General features: G+C 39.6%; 1 protein-coding gene across 3 annotated transcripts in view; it reads right to left on the reverse strand.

Moving 5' to 3' along the window:
- The window catches only part of EIF2AK3 (eukaryotic translation initiation factor 2 alpha kinase 3), a 76,320-nt gene that overhangs the window by 48,337 nt on the left and 10,535 nt on the right, over positions 1 to 17,448 (reverse strand). For all 3 annotated transcript variants that reach the window (XM_025354728.1, XM_025354730.1, XM_025354729.1), the window contains exon 2: positions 10,506 to 10,635. In XM_025354728.1, coding sequence (XP_025210513.1) covers positions 10,506 to 10,635 — 130 coding nt within the window. The remainder of the gene's footprint in view (positions 1 to 10,505; positions 10,636 to 17,448) is intronic.

A 17,448-nucleotide genomic window follows, 5' to 3' on the forward strand; every position in this document is an offset into this window, starting at 1 on the left:
ATATTCATAAAGTCTTCACACCAAGTAGCAGATGGGAAAATCTGAAGGAAAGCAGGATAATCTCTAAAATCCTACTGAAACAAATCTATCATTGAAACACTTTTTCTCTCAATTTTCTCTGACTCATCAGTCTCTCTCAATTTTAAAAATGTTGGACTTTAAAACTTGGTCATAGGTCTTCTCACCCTACTTTCTTTCAAGGTGATTGATCTTCTCAGTTCCCATGACACAAGTGTTTCTAATTTTAATTTCAGCCCAGACTTTCCCTCTGTCAGCACAAGACCCATAAAGTCAAATGCCTTCTTTAGCATCTCTGCTTGGAGAGCTCTCATGGTCTCTCCAAACTCATATCTAGAAAACGCATGTTCTTCCTTTCTATACCTGTTCTTAATTTACTACTAAATCCTCCTTTGCTCTTGTATCTTCATAAAGATCTTCCTTGTTAAACACCCTTTGAATCCATCACTTTACTTCACTCATTTCCACTGTCACCATCCAGTCTATATCATTCCCATCTGGATGACTACCATGCAGTCTCTTAACTAGCGTGGGAGACTAGAAACATTCTCCCAATTTCTGCTGTTGTTCCAGTCCATTTTCTACAGTCAGAGTGATCACTTCCCCTTAAACCTTCAATGGTTTCTCATGGCTCAGGATAAAATCTGAAATGCCAAACATAGCTTACCAGACCCTGTATAACCTGGTCCTGGCCTGGCCTACCTCAATGGGCTCATTTCGGCTACTCTCTCCCAACCCTCATTCCTGTTGCCATCCTCAACTTCTCTTAGTTCCCTGAAAATGCCATGGTAACTCTCGCCTCAAGGCCTTGAGATACACTATTTCCTCTCCCAGAGCAATCCTCCCCTTCCTCTCTACCCATCTCTTGCCTCAGTAACTCCTGATCATACAAGAGAGGCCTTCTTTGACCATCAGGCTAGGTAAGCACTTAAGCTTGTTGGAGTCTTTCTTTGTGCTCTATCCGGCCTTGCGCCAGTTACCACACTCAACTGCATTATTTACACTACAATTATTTCATATTTGCCTCCCTAGCTGGCTCCACACAGTACCTTATAAGTTCTAGGAAGGCAGGAATCGTATCTGTCCTGGGCAGTGCACAATTCTGCATGCCTCCCTCCTGCAATCCAACAATGTTGAATTCAGTTTTGGATGTGTTAAGTTTTGGTGCCTGTGACTATCCCGCTAGGATTGTCCTAGAAGCAGTTTAGGTGCTCAAAATGTGCTGAGTTATGTGCTAAGTGTGCTCTATGCAGGATGTCTCTGAGTAATTAATCTCCATAAAGCACATGAAGAATTATCAGTAGAGAAAATACAAATAAATTGGTAAGCATTAAGGTATTTTAAAAAACATTAAATTTGGAAAGAGGGAAGACGTAAGTACAAAGATCTAGGGTTGAGTCTCAGCTTTACTACATCAGACAAATCTCTGAACCTTTTTGATCTCCAATTTTATCATCCAAAAAATTAGGGTTAATAAGAATATTTACTTCACAGGGCTATGTAAATGACTAAGTAAGCATAGATACCACTTTACAAACTATAAAGTGCTATTCAAACAACAGTTTATGATCCAGGGCTGCTTACTTTGAACTTCTAAGGTAACTTGTGTGTGTTTATGTGTATATATACATGTATACTTAGTTAAAAGCAAAAATATAAACTCAATCTAGCTCATGTGACTACCTATAATTCATCCTGAGCTTTATTTTATTCTCTATTGGAAACTTCAGGAGAGAACTATTATTCATTAATACAAAATTTCAAAAATAACAAAAGCTTTTTGAATTCTAGAGAATACCTGCTCCAGAAGTAAATTAAAGGGGAAAGCAGACAGAAAGCTTAATTATGCAAAGTCAGTTCTTTCTTTCTCAAACATGGATTCACATCTGTTTAAAAACAAGGCCTCAAAACCAAATAAAGATTAATTCAATGTAGAATTAAATATCTCAAACTGCTGCAGTTTTTGATTTATCAGAAAGCTCTACCAGGCCTAAAATTCTTTGACTGTAACATAAAAACTCTAATGGATTGAAAGAACTTTATTAATCAATAAGGACAATCAATGCTAAAGAAAAATTAACACATATATGTTTGTATATTTTAATTCTTCAAAAATGATACACTTGAATGGAACATAAACAGTAAATCTTAATTAACCAAAATGAGCAACTGACTACATTACTAGACGTCAGAATTGACTCTTTGTGACTTAAAAAAAAAGAGATGCTTCAATATTATTGTATTACAGAAACATATATTTTTACACCTCCCTGGAAACATTGGGGAAAGTAAAAGGAAGACTGTTTGATAAAAGTAAAGGGTCTCCAGGAACGGTACCTGAAAGACAAGGGAAGGGGCATCACCATTAGATGATGATGCCCTGAAGGGAGGGGTAATGAGATCGTTCAGCAGATTCGTGTATTAGTCAGAATGCATCCCAAGTGACATGCTATATGCTTAAATGTTGAGAAAAACTCTGCAATGATTTAGTATTTATTATCTTCAAAAACTGTAAATTAGTATTCAAGAGCAGAGAAATACCAAGTCGATAACTGTTTAATTCTTTTTTTCACTAATTTAGTCAACCTACAAAACAAACTGCCTCAAGGAAAACTACCAGACTAAGCATACTTCTCACAGTCATGATAAAAGACCACTGATTTTAATAACTATCTCTGCCTTCACCTAGATTAATATATATTCATGACATAAACAATGTACATGAAGAGTCATGAAGAGTCAATTTCCTAAAAAAATAAATAAATAAAAAAAAACAGGACCAAATAAGTTTCTCCTTTGGTGACGTGCAATGCTGGGATAAATTAGCTTAGTTCACAGCACTACTTTCAGCCATGCTAAGGGATTAATACAACAAAATCAAATTAAAGCACTGTTTCATTTCTATAATTAAAAGAAAAGCAATTAACCCAGGCAATTATTTAAATACTGGCTTGCTACATGACTGACAGCTACGCTTCAAAATAAACTGCCATCTTAGATGACACAGACTCAAAATGTGCTAGTTTGCGTACAATGAAAAACTGCAAAACAACTTGGACAGCTTTCAGTATAAGTAAGAGAAGCTTGAAAAGAGATTACAGATCCCCTTTTAATAAACCCTTAAAAGGGTCTACTAGTAGACTCTTTCTGAACAAATCAGTAACCAGTAAAGCTGTACCCTTTTCAAAGGCAGTCCCACTTTTCAAAGCCCTTATATTAGTGGAATGCATGCAGTCTGATGTGGGGAGGGGGAGGAGGCTGGAGAGCACCAGCATCAGAGCTGTCTGTTTCTGCACCTGTCTGAAACAGAAAGGCGGTGTCCCTTGGGGAGAAACATGCCCAAAATAAAGCAAAACCCCAAACCTTATCTAAGTTTAGACGTTAGAGTTGTTTGTTCTTTTTAAGAGGAAAAAAAGGGCATCTTTAACAGAAAACCAAAACAGAAAACAAATATGGTATCTCTAAATAAAGAAAAGATAAAGGTATTCATCTAAGTACAAATTAGTTATATATACACAATAACAATATGCTTTCTGGATAACAATAAGGAAGGTCTTCATATTTAAAAAGGAGTTCCAAGACATAAAGAAGTAGATAGTTCAATGTACTTAGATTTGGTGAAGTGATCCAAATGTAGCCCAGAGATCCTAAAGAAAAACGATGCTCATGTGTTACAAAATTTTAAGACAATCAGTGGGGAACCACAGACAAATTTCCTTAGTGCTTTGTTCCAAGGTTGAATCTGAATATAAATTACTAGAGGAAAGCGAATCAGATTTCATGTCAGGTGGTCCTTCTGAAAATTAAAAAGTTCTTAGCTACCATTAACTGGCAAAAATATTATGCTTAGAACCTAAGCATATCTGTTAAAGCTAATACAGTGAACTTTAGGTGCATCATTTATTCTAAGACACACAAACATGCACCCTAACGGTTTTAGCTTATGTATCCACACACTTTTCAGGAGATAATGGCAAATGAGATGTGTGTCCCAAGGTACACAATTCATACAATTCATTCTAAATATATGTAAAACATCCTGTTCTTAATGGAACTGTCAATTTCCCTTATCTTCCAGGAGCTTATTTTTTTCATTGACATAATCAAAACCCCACTAAAGCAACAAAAAACACTATTTTATAAGCCTTTTGGATCAGAAAAGGTTAAGAACAACATCAGAGCAAGCCAGGAGGCAAGTATGTACCTAATGGTAATTCCTAGTGAATTTGTTCTTTGTTTTCAGAAGAATCCTTAAATGTAGTAAAAGCGAAAGTTCAAAAATTTCTCCAGATAATTTACTTGGGTGTTTCATGCATGTGACTGTACCTGATGCATGAAGTTAGATTATCTTTAGAAATGTAGTCCAATCCTACAATTTTACAGAGAAGGAAATTAAAGCTCTACTGATTAAATAATTTAGCCAGTTCACACAGTAAGTTAATGGAAGAATTATGACTAAAACTGAAGCTCCTGAATCCTAGGCCCTCCTCCACAATACCACACAGTCTAAAAAGTTCCTGTGTGGCTTTATTATTCCAGCAAAAGTACATGTGATCCACAATCAATTCCTTTATCAATAACTTAAAAATTGTTATACAGTCTATCAAATCCTTTATCCTTCAGCTTCTCAGATTAATAAGTAACTTTGATAGTTGCAGAGAATACATCTTCTCTGGTCTTCTGAGTTGAATCTGTTTCCTCTTCATAAGACAGGGTTGTGCTATGTGGCCCAGGCTGGCCTCAAACTCCTGGGCTCAACTGGGCTCAGCCTCCTGAGTAGCTGGGACGACTACTCAGGAGGCACGTGCCACTGCACCCAACTTTCATACCACTCTTGATGAAAGCTTGGAGGAACTGACATTCTAATACAGGAGTCCCCACAGGAAGCCATGAACCTATTTATTGTTACCTGGAGGTGACACCTGCTATATATCCATGCCAGCTCTTTCTGCTTGCTACAACTGGCCCTCTTCCCTACACCAGCCTTTACAACCAAACACACTGGGTTTCTGAGAGAAGAAGTTAACTACTTCTCACAAAGTTAACTATTATGAAGGTTAAGGACCTTAAGAAAACACTGCACTGGATGCATTTTGAAGGTAGTATTACTCTATGCATCCAATTCACAGCATTTCAAATGGCAGTTTTTGATTTTTTTTTTTTTTTGAGACAGGGTCTCACTCTGTCACCCAGGCTGGAGGGCAGTGGTGTGATCTGACCCACTGCAACCTCCGCCTCCCAGGACCAAGCAATCCTCCCACCTCAGCCTCCCGAGTAGCTGGAACTACTGGTGCATGTCACCACACTCAGTTAATTTTTGTAATTTTTTTTGTATTTTGTATGTTTTGTAGAGATGGGGTTTCGCCATGTTGCCCAGGCTGGTCTTGATCTCCTGAGCTCAAGCAATCCACCTGCCTTGGCTTCCCAAAGTGCTGGGATTACAGATGTGAGCCACCGTGCCCGGCCTTGATGATCCTTTTGTGGTGTTTTGTCCAACTTTTTTTTTTCTAAATCTGAGCTGAACAAATGTTCAACTTTTGAACATAACTTCTAGATGCTAAGCAGCACACACCTTGCTGAATAACAGATGACTCATGCTCACAATACATTCTTCTCTCCTTGCTAATATGTTTATAATTTCACAAATATTCTTATATTTCTATCATAAACCAAATAAGTAATTTTCAAAGTATGGTTTGTGGACTCTTTCAGGGGTGCAAAATAGCAAACAGTTTTCAAGCAAGGTGTGATTTGCCTTTTCACTGGGTTGTTATTTGCCCTGAAGGTATAAAAGCAATGCTGACTAAAACTGCAGGTGCCTTGGCACAATTCAGGAACCAAACTAAGAACACAATGGTATTCTTCACTGTCATACACCTGAAGTAAAAGGAAAAAAACAGAGACAGTTGCACTTAAGAATGTTCTTGATGAAGCAATAAAAATGACTGATTTCATTAAATCTTGACCCTGAGTACACATCTTTTCATTATTCTGCATGACTAATTATGAAGTATGTAACAAGCCTTTCTTCACATGCTAAAGCATGTCTTGAGGAAAAGCACTTCTGGAACTGAGTTGTGAGCTGAACTAGCAGCTTTGTTCATTGAGCTCCAATTTTACTCAAAAGTCAACTGAGAAAAATCATGATTATAGGACTTGGGTATCTGGTAGACATTTTCTAAAAAATGAACAAAGTGAACTTTTGACTTCAAAGAACATATCTGACAGTATTTGTGATAAAATTTACGTTTTCAGGTGAATTCTAGAATACTGGAAAACTTGGGCCAGGCGTGGTGGCTCATGCCTGTAATTCCAGCACTTTGGGAGGCTGAGGCAGGAGGACAGCTTGAGCCCAGCAGTTCAAGATCAGCCTGGGCAACATAAGAAAACTCTATCTCTACAAAAAATAAAAAAAAGTAGCTGAGTTTGGTGGCAAGCGCCTATAGTCTCACCTACTTAGGAGGCTGAGGTGGAAGGATTGCTTGAGCCCAGGAGTTGGAGGCTACTGTGAGCTATGATCACACCACTGCACTCCAGCCTGGGCAACAGAGCAAGACCCTGTCTCTAAAAGACAAAAAACAAAACAAAACAAAAAAACTTGCATCTGCCAATTTTCTCTTGACAGCTTCCCAGTACTTACCGACTTTTCAGATGAGATCAGTGGTTAACAGCAAAAATTTGATTTTTAAAAAATATTCCATAAGGAAATATGCCAATATTTAAAAGATCTGTGTAACTCAGTCAATATTTTCCAAGTTATAAAATCATGCATGAGTAAAAGGCAAGACAGACTAATGGATGTTAGTGTTCAGAGTATAAAATGTTCATTGATATGTTTTCTGATTCCACACTGCAGCTAACCTTTAAAAAACTTCCACTTGTTTTGGCAGAGTATTAAAAAAGAATGGCCTCAACTATTTGAAAAGGCTACTAGAATATTCCTCCCTTTTCCAACTACATTTGTATGTGACTGAATTTTCTTCTTTATGTAGTTAAATCAAAACAACAATGCAATATTTTTAAGGCAGAAGCGGATACAACTGTCTTCTATTAAACCAGAAATTTAAGAGACTTGCAAAAATGTAAAATGCCACTTTTCTCATTAAATTTTTTGTATTAAAGAATATAGTTATTATTCGTAAAAATGTTATGCTATTGTGGAGTGGGTTTACTGTTATTTCTTTAATAAAATAAATGTTTTTCAAACATTTGTTTTAGGCTGGTCGTGGTGGCTTATGCCTGTAATCCCAGCACTTTGAGAGGCCAAGGTGGGAAGATCACTTGAGCCCAGGGGTTCGAGACCAGCCTGAGCAATACTGACACTCTCTCTCTACAAAAAAAAAAAAAAAAAAAAAAAAAATTAGCTGGGCATGGTGGTGCATGTCTATAGTCCCAGCTACTCAGGAGGCTGAGGCAGGAGGATTGCTTCAGCCCAGGATTCAAGGCTGCAAAGAGATATGACCACACCATTGTACTCCAGCCAGAGAAAAAGCTCTTTGGAGCCCTCAATAATTTTTTAGAGTATAAACAGGTTCTGAAACCAAACAGTCTGAGAACCACTGTATTCTATGAATAGCCTGAGTTTGTAAAGAAAGGGAGGTATACACAAGGTGGCAAAAGGGCTTCAGAGCAGGCAGAATGGAGTACAGTCAGGCAAGCCTGGGCTCAGTTCCAACCTCATCATATATATAGCCAGTCAGCAACCTCAAGCAAATTTATCTGAGCTGCCATTTCCTCTTTACAAAATGGGACCAACGTAGTAACCTCAGAAGGGTTACTATGAGGATTACACTGTGTAAGGAGCATCCAGTATATGTTACAATGCTGGCAACAACGTTACATCATCAGTATCTCTACATATTAAACATCCACTCTCAAGAAATGGTCCAAGAATTTGGGGCAGCAGTAAAATCTAGTTAATCTATCATGTTATCACAGCTGTTTCAATGCCTTCAGATTTTTTTTTTTTCTATGAAGTAGAAAAATAAAACCTAGATAATGCAAAGAGGTATCAGGATTCTTTTCTTTTCTTTTCTTTTCTTTTTTTTGAGATGGAGTCTCGCTCTGTGGCCCAGGCTGGAGTGTGGTGGCGCGATTTCGGCTCACTGCAGGCTCCTCCTCCCGGGTTCCCGCCATTCTCCTGCCTCAGCCTCCCGAGTAGCTGGGACTACAGGCACCGCCACCACGCCCGGCTAATTTTGTGTATTTTTAGTAGAGACGGGGTTTCACCGTGTTAGCCAGGATGGTCTCGATCTCCTGACCTCGTGATCCACCCGCCTCGGCCTCCCAAAGTGCTGGGATTACAGGCATGAGCCACCTGCCTGGCCCAGGATTCTTTTCTTGCATGAAAAGCAACCCGTGAGCTTTCTGAATAGGCTTTCAATTCAACATTTCTCTTGTTGTTGTTGTTGTTGTTTGAGATGGAGTCTTGCACTGTCGCCTGGGCTGGTGTGCAGTGGCACAATCTTGGCTCGCTGCAACCTCCGCCTCCCAGGTTCAAGAGATTCTCCTGCCTCAGCCTTCCGAGTAGCTAGGATTACAGGCACCCACCACCACGCCTCGCTAAATTTTTGTATTTATAGTAGAGACGGGGTTTCACTATGTTGGCCAGGCTGGTCTCAAACCCCTGACCTCGTTATCGGTCCTCCTCAGCCTCCCAAAGTGCTGAGATTACAGGCATAAGCCACCACGCCCAGCCTACGATTCAACATTTCAAAGCATTCTATCCAAAAGATCTAGGATTGGGGGTGGGTGGGTGTGAGAGAGGACACTAAAAACAAGGGAGCTCTAATAAACCACGGAAAATGGTGCGAACTAAGGACAGTAAGAAAGTTGAACTCTAGTTTTAAAAACAGCTAATATAACTGCTATCTGTAAGAAAATCTTCAAATACAACTAGCTGCTTATAACTCAAACACTCTTACTAGCACTCAGGTTATTACAACTATTTGCACTCTACTTTGCCATACCATGCAACTTATCTTTTTGTACCTATGTATATTTGTTTGCAAGCACACACATGCTTTGAACCACTACAACACACTGATATTACCTCAGATGTAAGCAGCTTACAATCTTCTCATTTTGCTGATCGTCTATGTCTAGTTTAAAAATAAAGTAAAACATGCATACCCAAGCATAATCCCAACAGAAGAAAAATAAACAAGTTTATCTTAAGTAGTAATTCACTTGAATACCATACTCAATTATAAACAATGTAATTTACAATCAAATTGCTATTTGCATTAATAACTCATAATACAATAGAAGTTCTCTATTCTCAAAATATATTTTCAGTATACTGAGAAAGAGTAGCCACCTATAAAGTCTACTCAGGGTTTAGCACACAGCAAATGTGGAAATTTGGCAGTGTTGTTTCCTTAAGTATCAGTTTGGGTGCACCAGAAAAGATTTGGGCTAGGTTTATTGGCAAGCACAGGAAAGTCTGTTATTATAGATGGGTCACTGATAACAGTTTCCCATTGGAAAGTTTGGTCACCAATATTCAGGTCATTCTCAAACCCCTCATGTAAGATTTTGTCTTTTCCATACTTAATATCAGCTAGGAAGCTTTTTAAAGAAAAAGACTGATGACAAAACAGAAAAAAGACTACCCTAGGGAGTGTCCTACAGGAGCAACTCGATATAAAAGAAGGCCACGGGCATTCTGGAAAACAGAGGTGACTGCTTCAATGTCAGTAGTCACCACTCAAAAGATGGACTCATTCTTAAATAATTTAAACAACAGACTAAAGCTCCAGAAAAGGAGAGAGACTTCCTCCATCAGAATTGAAACTAAAGGTGAGGAAAATCAGCTTCTCTTATTTAATCTCCCCCATCTATACCCCATGAAGGCAGGCTGTGTCCTCACTTTATTGATGAGAGCAACTAAAACTCCGAGGGGCTGGAAGTCATGTGCCAGAGTAATTTTGGAAGTGAGGTCTCTTTGAATCTATGCTCTTTCCCCTCTACTATTCTAGAGTTCCAAATTATTAAGTATAGATTTTCTGCAAATAATCAAATTTGCCTGGAATTACATTACAAAAAAATTTCAGATGAATTCTGTTTATAATTAGGGAATAATAATTTATGGGATTTTGCAGCACAGATTTCTAAGTAGTAAAATTCAATAAAGTTTTTATTTATATTTATCTTATTATTCCTAGAGACCTTGTGATGATAATAAACAATCATTTATAGCTCAGATAATGTGCTATGCTGATATGGCAGATAGGATCCTCAGCTGCTCACTTATAGGATTAACTCATTTAATGCCCCAAGTAATCCTAAGAAGATGTTATTATCCATCTCATTTCACAAGAGGGGAACTGAGGAATAGAAAAGTTATGTAATTGCCCTAAAAGGGACACAACCTATAAGAGGCAGATAGGCCTCAAACCTGGGCAATAGGGCCCCAAATTTCTTAATATCAGCAATTACTCATTAGAATTAAGTTTTCCAGTCAACACTTAACAGAAAATTCTTACCTCTGGTTTGCTAAGGCTGGATGACACCAAGGAACCGGATCCCACGTCCAAATCCCACTGCTTTTTACCATGATTTTCAGGATCCAAGGCAGCAATTCTCCCATCTAAAGTGCTGATAATCACTAGTGACCTGTAAATATTAAAAATATTTTTAAAATTAAACAGGTATCTAAGATATTGGGCAATTATCCCACATACTCAAAAGAAAACCAGCCCATGTCCAGGCCTCTATTAGTAGAAAGGAAGAGAGGGCCTTCTACCACTCTTGCCACCACTGTCTTTGGACCAAGACAATTTCAATATGCCCTTTATCTGTTTATGTCACTTATGAAAAGCCCCTGACTCATAGGTCATCCTTCATTCCACACTCTAATTCCCATAAGGAACACAATGTCCCCTGGTATGTCCTCTTCTACCTGCCTACCTCCTGAAAGCCCTTCCCCTGAAACACTGTCTTCCCTGAACGTTCACTTATCTTCTTGCTCTCATAGAAACCGGGCTTTCCCTGAGGACATCGCTGCCCTACAGAAGCATAACCCTTGCTCAGAATGGGGTAAGTGGACTCCATGTATCTTGTTGCCATTTCCAGACCACTTTTTTCCTCTCCTCTCTGAAAATCCTCAGGATCAGACTGTTTTGTCCATTACCCCTCCCAGTAGACATCTAATTTACCCTTAGGTAACTAGCCCCATCCTGGAAAATTTCAGCTGCTGGTTAGCTGTCACTACCTAACATATTTAACATACTTCTGTCTCAATTCTTTGGGTTTTCATTATCTGTCTACCTTGCTTCAGCTGCTCCTGTGGTCAGACACTAGACCTTGTCATTACAAATCACCGCAACCCCCTAACCACCAATCCCTCTCTTCAGCTCACTTCCTCTACTTCCCTGACTGCAACAAACTTCTGACCCCACCAGAACCTACAAGCCTGATACTACAACCTTCACTACCACCATGCCCTCACTTCTTTCTTAACCAGTTAAAATCCTACAGTCCTTCATCTTAAGCACTACTTTGCACACACCTCAACTCCCTACCCTGCCTCTCACATGTCACACTCTGGAAGAACTGGTTAAAGTCAATCTTCTCCCCTTTCTCACTCCTACATCTGTGCAGTTGAATGTATCTCAAGAGAAACATACCACGTTGACTATCCTCACTTTAATTAATGACCACCAACCTCAAAAAGGCTACTAACAATGCTCAGCAATCATAACACCCTTCCCTAATCTATCCATTATGCCACTGAACGATGTTAACCGTTTCATGTCTCCCCGCTCCTCAAACTTCTGATACCAGCTCTTTCAAGCTCACACATCTTGGTGACTGTGCTTCCTATTTCATGGAGAAAAACAGGAGAAATCAGCTTGTTTCCCCCCACCACCTCTATCTATTCATCAGTACCTGGACCATGAGTTCCACCTTCCCTCCTGTTAGTGCAAGTGAACTGTCCACACTCCCATATACTGCCAACACCTCCAAGTAAGCAACAGAGCTCTCCCTTAGGCATTTGTGAGGTCTTGCTCCTGCAAATGTTTCCTGTCCCTCCCATACCATCAATCATTCCCTCTCTACTAGAATATTCCCATCAGCATTTGCTATAAACTGAACTTTTGTGTCCCCGCCAAAAATTCACAAGTTGAAACCTAATCCCCAAGGTGATCGTACCAGGAGGTGGGGCTTTGGGAGGTGATTAGTTCATGAAGGTGGGGTCCTCTTATGAGTAAAGTAAAAGCAGCCCCAGAGACTCCCTCACCCCTTCCACCATGTGGGGAATTAGTGAGGAATCAGTCTTCACCAGATACTGAATCTGCCGGTACCTTGATCTTGAACTTCCCAGTCTCTAGAACTATAAGAAATAAATGTCTGTTTATTTCTTCCCAGTTCTTCCCAGTCTCTAGAACTATAAGAAATAAATGTCTGTTTCAAAATACTATAAACCACCCAGTCTATAGTATTTTGTTATAGCAGCATTCAAACCTGCTACTATTTTCCCCAACTTAAAAACCAAACCAGATCAAACAAAATGAATCCGTCTCCTACCTCGAGCATCCAATCTATTTCTTGCCCCTCTGCAACAAAACTCCTTGAAAGAGTTGCTATATACTGTCTCTAAATCTCCTCTTCCCCTTCTATGTTGAACTATTTCTAATCAAGTTCTTGCCCCTGTCATCTTACTGAAATGGTTTTTGTGAGAGTCAACAATGATCTTCACACTGATAAATCCCATGGTCAGGTCTTGCTTCACTTGACCACCCAGCAGCACCTGACCAGCCATTCCTGCCCTCCAAGAAACACACTCTATATGGCTTCCAAGACACCACGCCTTATTTTTTTTTTTTGGACTCAGTTCTATGCTATTCTCTCTCAGTTTCATTTTCTGGTTCCTTCTTATCTTTCCTATCTCTTAAAATAGTCTCTACCTACATGTGATTTTTTTGGTGATCTCATCCAGTCTCATAGCTTTAAATACCATCTATATCCTGGCAACTCCCAAATTTATACCTGGTTTCAGGCCTCTCCCCTGAACTGCAGACATACATATCTAACCACCTACCTGATTTAGATTGTCTAACAGGCTTCTCAGAGTTCGCATATCCACAGACAGACTCCCCCAACTCTTCAAATACATCATGCAAAATTTTTGCTTAAGGCCTTTGAATCTACTGTTCCTTCTGCCTGGAACATACACCTCCAGCTACAGAGCAGACTCTCCATAAATTTTTTATTTATTTATTTTTATTTATTTATTTTTTGAGACATAGTTGCACTCTTGTCGCCCAAGCTGGAGTGCAATGGCATAATCTCAGCTCATTGCAACCTCTGCCTCCTGGGTTTAAGCAAGTCTCCAGCTTCAGCCTCCCAAGTAGCTGGGATTCCAGGTGCCCGCCACCACACTCAGCTAATTTTTATGTTTTTAGTAGAGATGGGGTTTCACCATGTTGGCCAGGCTGGTCTCGAACTCCTGACCTGAGGTGATCCACCCACCTCGGCCTCCCAAAGTGCTGGGATTACAGGTGTGAGCCACCGTGCCTGGCCTAAATAGTTGTTTAAAGGATGACTTGTACAGTTGTTCTAGGAATTCATTAGGTGTATTTATCAGCTTTAAAGACCATGCGCACTGTAAGCATGTATAGTTATATTCCTGGTTGGGAGTACAAGATGCCACTTTATCTCTTCTATATCACTTGATGCACAATGTATATAAATTCAAAGTAAAGCCGCAAGTTGACCAAGACAGACATGTTCAAGTAAACCCATTTGAAACCCTTCAAAGAGCAATTAATTTAGTTTCCAAACTCTACACTAATTCTAATTTCGAATTTTTTGAATGGTAAATTAGTCTGAGTTGTGAAAGGAAAGACCTTGCCATCCTACAAACTCAAGTAATTTTAGATAACAAACCAAAAGAGAACCATCCAACTTCTTGCCCTCCATGTCATCCTTCTGCTTTCTAAAGAAATTAGGAGTTGGTAAAGCAAAAGGATACTTTGAGTAAGAAATTTATTTTATAACAAAGAGTATAAAAATTCACACCTTGGATATACCACTTTATAAAACAATGTAATCTAATTAATTTAGAGATCAACAGTTAACAGCCAAGTTAACTCTTTCCTAGTCCCATTGTAGAGATGTTTCATTTTTCTATTCAAGAATCATTAACCACAAATAAATGGCTGAATGAAAAAAATTCTAATTGAAACAAAATTTAGTGTAAGCAAACAGTGTTGACCCATGAAAAATCAAGGAGACCATCAGAACACTTCAAATACGATTTTTCTTTTAAATTCAGGACAAACTCTTTTTTTCCCACTTAGACATTCTATTTACAACAGCCAGAAAAAGCGATACTTTTTCTGAATATGTTGCTAGTTGTGTGCTAGAGGTATATTCAGAGAATAAAATTCTAGCTCTCATCTTCAAAACAAAAATTCAACAATAAAATCTGGATATGTGTGTCGTGTGTATGAGAACATGTTTTAATATAATCGGGGATTTAATATTTAACTATTCTTTCACTGAAAACCTGTCATGAGGGGATACTTAAATGAGTCAAACATTCTGTTTTTTGGCCCATGTGTTCTGCTTTTAAAAGTAAAATATTTTCATTAACTATTATGTTTAGGCAGTATGTGACTATTTCAGCAATATTTAAAAATACAAACATGGGCAGGAACAATTAAGTATCTCACTTTTGACTGGGTATAGTGGCTCACACCTGAAATTCCAAACCTTTGAGAGGCCCAGGCAAGAGGACTGCTTGAGCCTAGGCGTTTAAGACCAACCTATGTAACATAGTAAGACCACATTTCTATTTAAAAAAAAAAAAAAAAAAAAGTTTTTAAAAAATTAGCTGGGCATGGTGGCGCAGGGCTGGAGTCCCAGTGACTTGGGAAGCTGAGGTGGGATGATCACTTGAGCCCAGGAGTTCGAGGCTGCAGTGAGCTATGACTGCACCACTGTGCTCTAGCCTGGAGGACAGAGTGAGACTCTGTCATGAAAACAAAATAAAAAGTATCTCCCTTTCCTTCTTAACGGCTATTGATACTTAATCTAGTTCTTAGATCTGAGTCAGGTACCCTTAATTATTTTAACCCCTTGAAATGGGGATAATAGCATATCCCCTAACAATTCTGTCAGGTATCAAAAAAAAGGTATTCCTCCTCTCTTGCGTTACAAGCCAGCTGTAGTATTCATTATGGGTTCCTCCCCACAAGCACGTCTCTGGAATGGAGGCTCCCCTTCTGCTGTGGCTGGAATTAAGAAACACCACCGAAGCAATAAAGATTTGCTACTATACCTAACCACAGTCTAAGAGAGAGGTGCTCATTAGAGAGAGGTGCTCATCAAGAAAAACATCAAGTAGATACATATTGCTGAAAAACAAAGTCCTCAGGCTGAATGCAGAGATGACCAGAGGATAGCAACGAGATACAGCATTTAGTGCACTATTCACAAGAGCAAAGACATGAAATCAGCCTAGTGCCCATCAGCAGTAAACTGGATAAAGAAAATGTGGTACATATATACCACAGAATACTAAGCAGCCATAAAAAGATGAAATCATGTCCTTTGCAGCAACATGGAGAGAGCTAGAAGCCACAATCCTAAGCGAATTAACACAAGAACAGAAAATCAAATACTGTATGTTCTCACTTACAAGTGGAAGTTAAATATTGAGCACATATGGACATAAACATGGGAGCAACAGACACTGCAGACTACTGGCAGGGGGTGAACTGAAAAACTACCACTGGGGCCAGATGTGGTGGCTCATGCCTATAATCCTAGCACTTTAGGAGGCCAAGGCAGGCAGATCACGAGGTCAGAAGATTGAGACCACCCTGGCCAACATGGTGAAACCCCATCTCTACTAAAATAAAATAAAAAAAAATTAGCTGGGCTAGGTGGTGCATGCCTGTAGTCCCGCCTATTCAGGAGGCTAAGGCAGGGGAATCACTTGAACCTGGGAGGCAGAGGTTCAGTGAGCTGAGATCGTGCCACTGCACTCCAGCCTGGCAACACAGCGACACTTCACCTCAAAAGAAAAAGAAAAACTACCATTGGGTACTATGCTCACTACCTAGGTGTAATATACTATGTAACAAACAGCACATGTACTTCCTGTATCTGAAACAAAAATTGAACTTAAAAAAAGACGTGGCATTTATAACAAACACAGCCAGGTGTAGTGGCTTTCCTTTGCAAACCCAACACTCAGGGAGACTGACGCAGGAGAACTGCTTGGAGGGCCAGGAGTTTGAGACCAGCCTGTGCAACATAGTGAGACTCCAAATGTACTCAAAAATACTTTAAAAATTAGCCAGGTATGGTGGCGTACACCTGTAGTCCCAGCTACTCAGAGTCTGAGGTGGGAGGATAGCTTGTGCCCAGGAGGTCGAGGCTGCAGTGAACTGTGATTGCACCACTGCAGTCCAGCCTAAGCGCTAGAGCGAAATGCTATCTTCAGAAAGAAGAAACATAAACAGAGATAAAAAGTGAAAAATGAACACCTCCCAAAACAGGAAGAATATAAGGTTATTTATCTCCCCAAGACCGACTTGCCCTATTTTGAGGGTTCCATGATCAAGATGAAAAACTCTTAACTTATTCAAGAACTGAAGGAACTGCAGAGACAGCTTTTCCAGTGGAAAGAATCATAGCCTAAGTCAGACCTGGGTGTACATCCCAATGGCTCTGCTCTTATTCTCCTCATGGCTTCATTTGAGTTATTTTTCCATAGGCAAAATATGGCTATTTTACCTATCTCAGTGTAACCCAAGTGTACCTGATCATAAAAATAATCTGGAGTGCTTGTTAAAAACCATTAAAGGTTCACACGTCTCATCCTAACAGGGAGACTGAGAGAATGTAGCCTAACAAGCACCCCAGGTGAGTCTCATAAGACCAGTTGTCCAAACACTGTTTTACCTTAGCCATTTCCATAGAGAAAAATTAAATTTATGACCTGGATGAAGAAGGCATATTGAACATCTCTGTCAGTAAACACTTCGGAGACTTCTATCTCTCACTTACATTTGGCTGTAGCTTACAAAAGCGTTTATTTGGATGATTCCTCAGCAAGCCCTGATCTCTCGCCCATGATCCAACTCTTGGAAGCCACTCTCAAGAAAGATTTTCAATGGTTTCCTAACTGCCAGATTCATTCCCCTCATCAGGGCTGTCCTCACAAAAGCCACCGTTGTGGCCAGCTCCTCACTCTGGACATTATTCTTTCCTGGTTTCTACAGGACAAGTCCCTCCTGGGTCCTCATCTATCAATTTTTTTTTTTTTTTTTGAGATGGAGTCTTGCTTTGTCACCCAGGCTGGAGTGCAATGGCGCAATCTCGGCTCAACGGCAACCTCCACCTCTCTGGTTCAAGCAATTCTCCTGCCTCAGCCTCCCAAGTAGCTGGGATTCCAGGCACCCACCACCACAC

Source organism: Theropithecus gelada, chromosome 13 (genome assembly GCF_003255815.1).
Source record: "Theropithecus gelada isolate Dixy chromosome 13, Tgel_1.0, whole genome shotgun sequence".
NCBI lineage: Eukaryota > Metazoa > Chordata > Mammalia > Primates > Cercopithecidae > Theropithecus > Theropithecus gelada.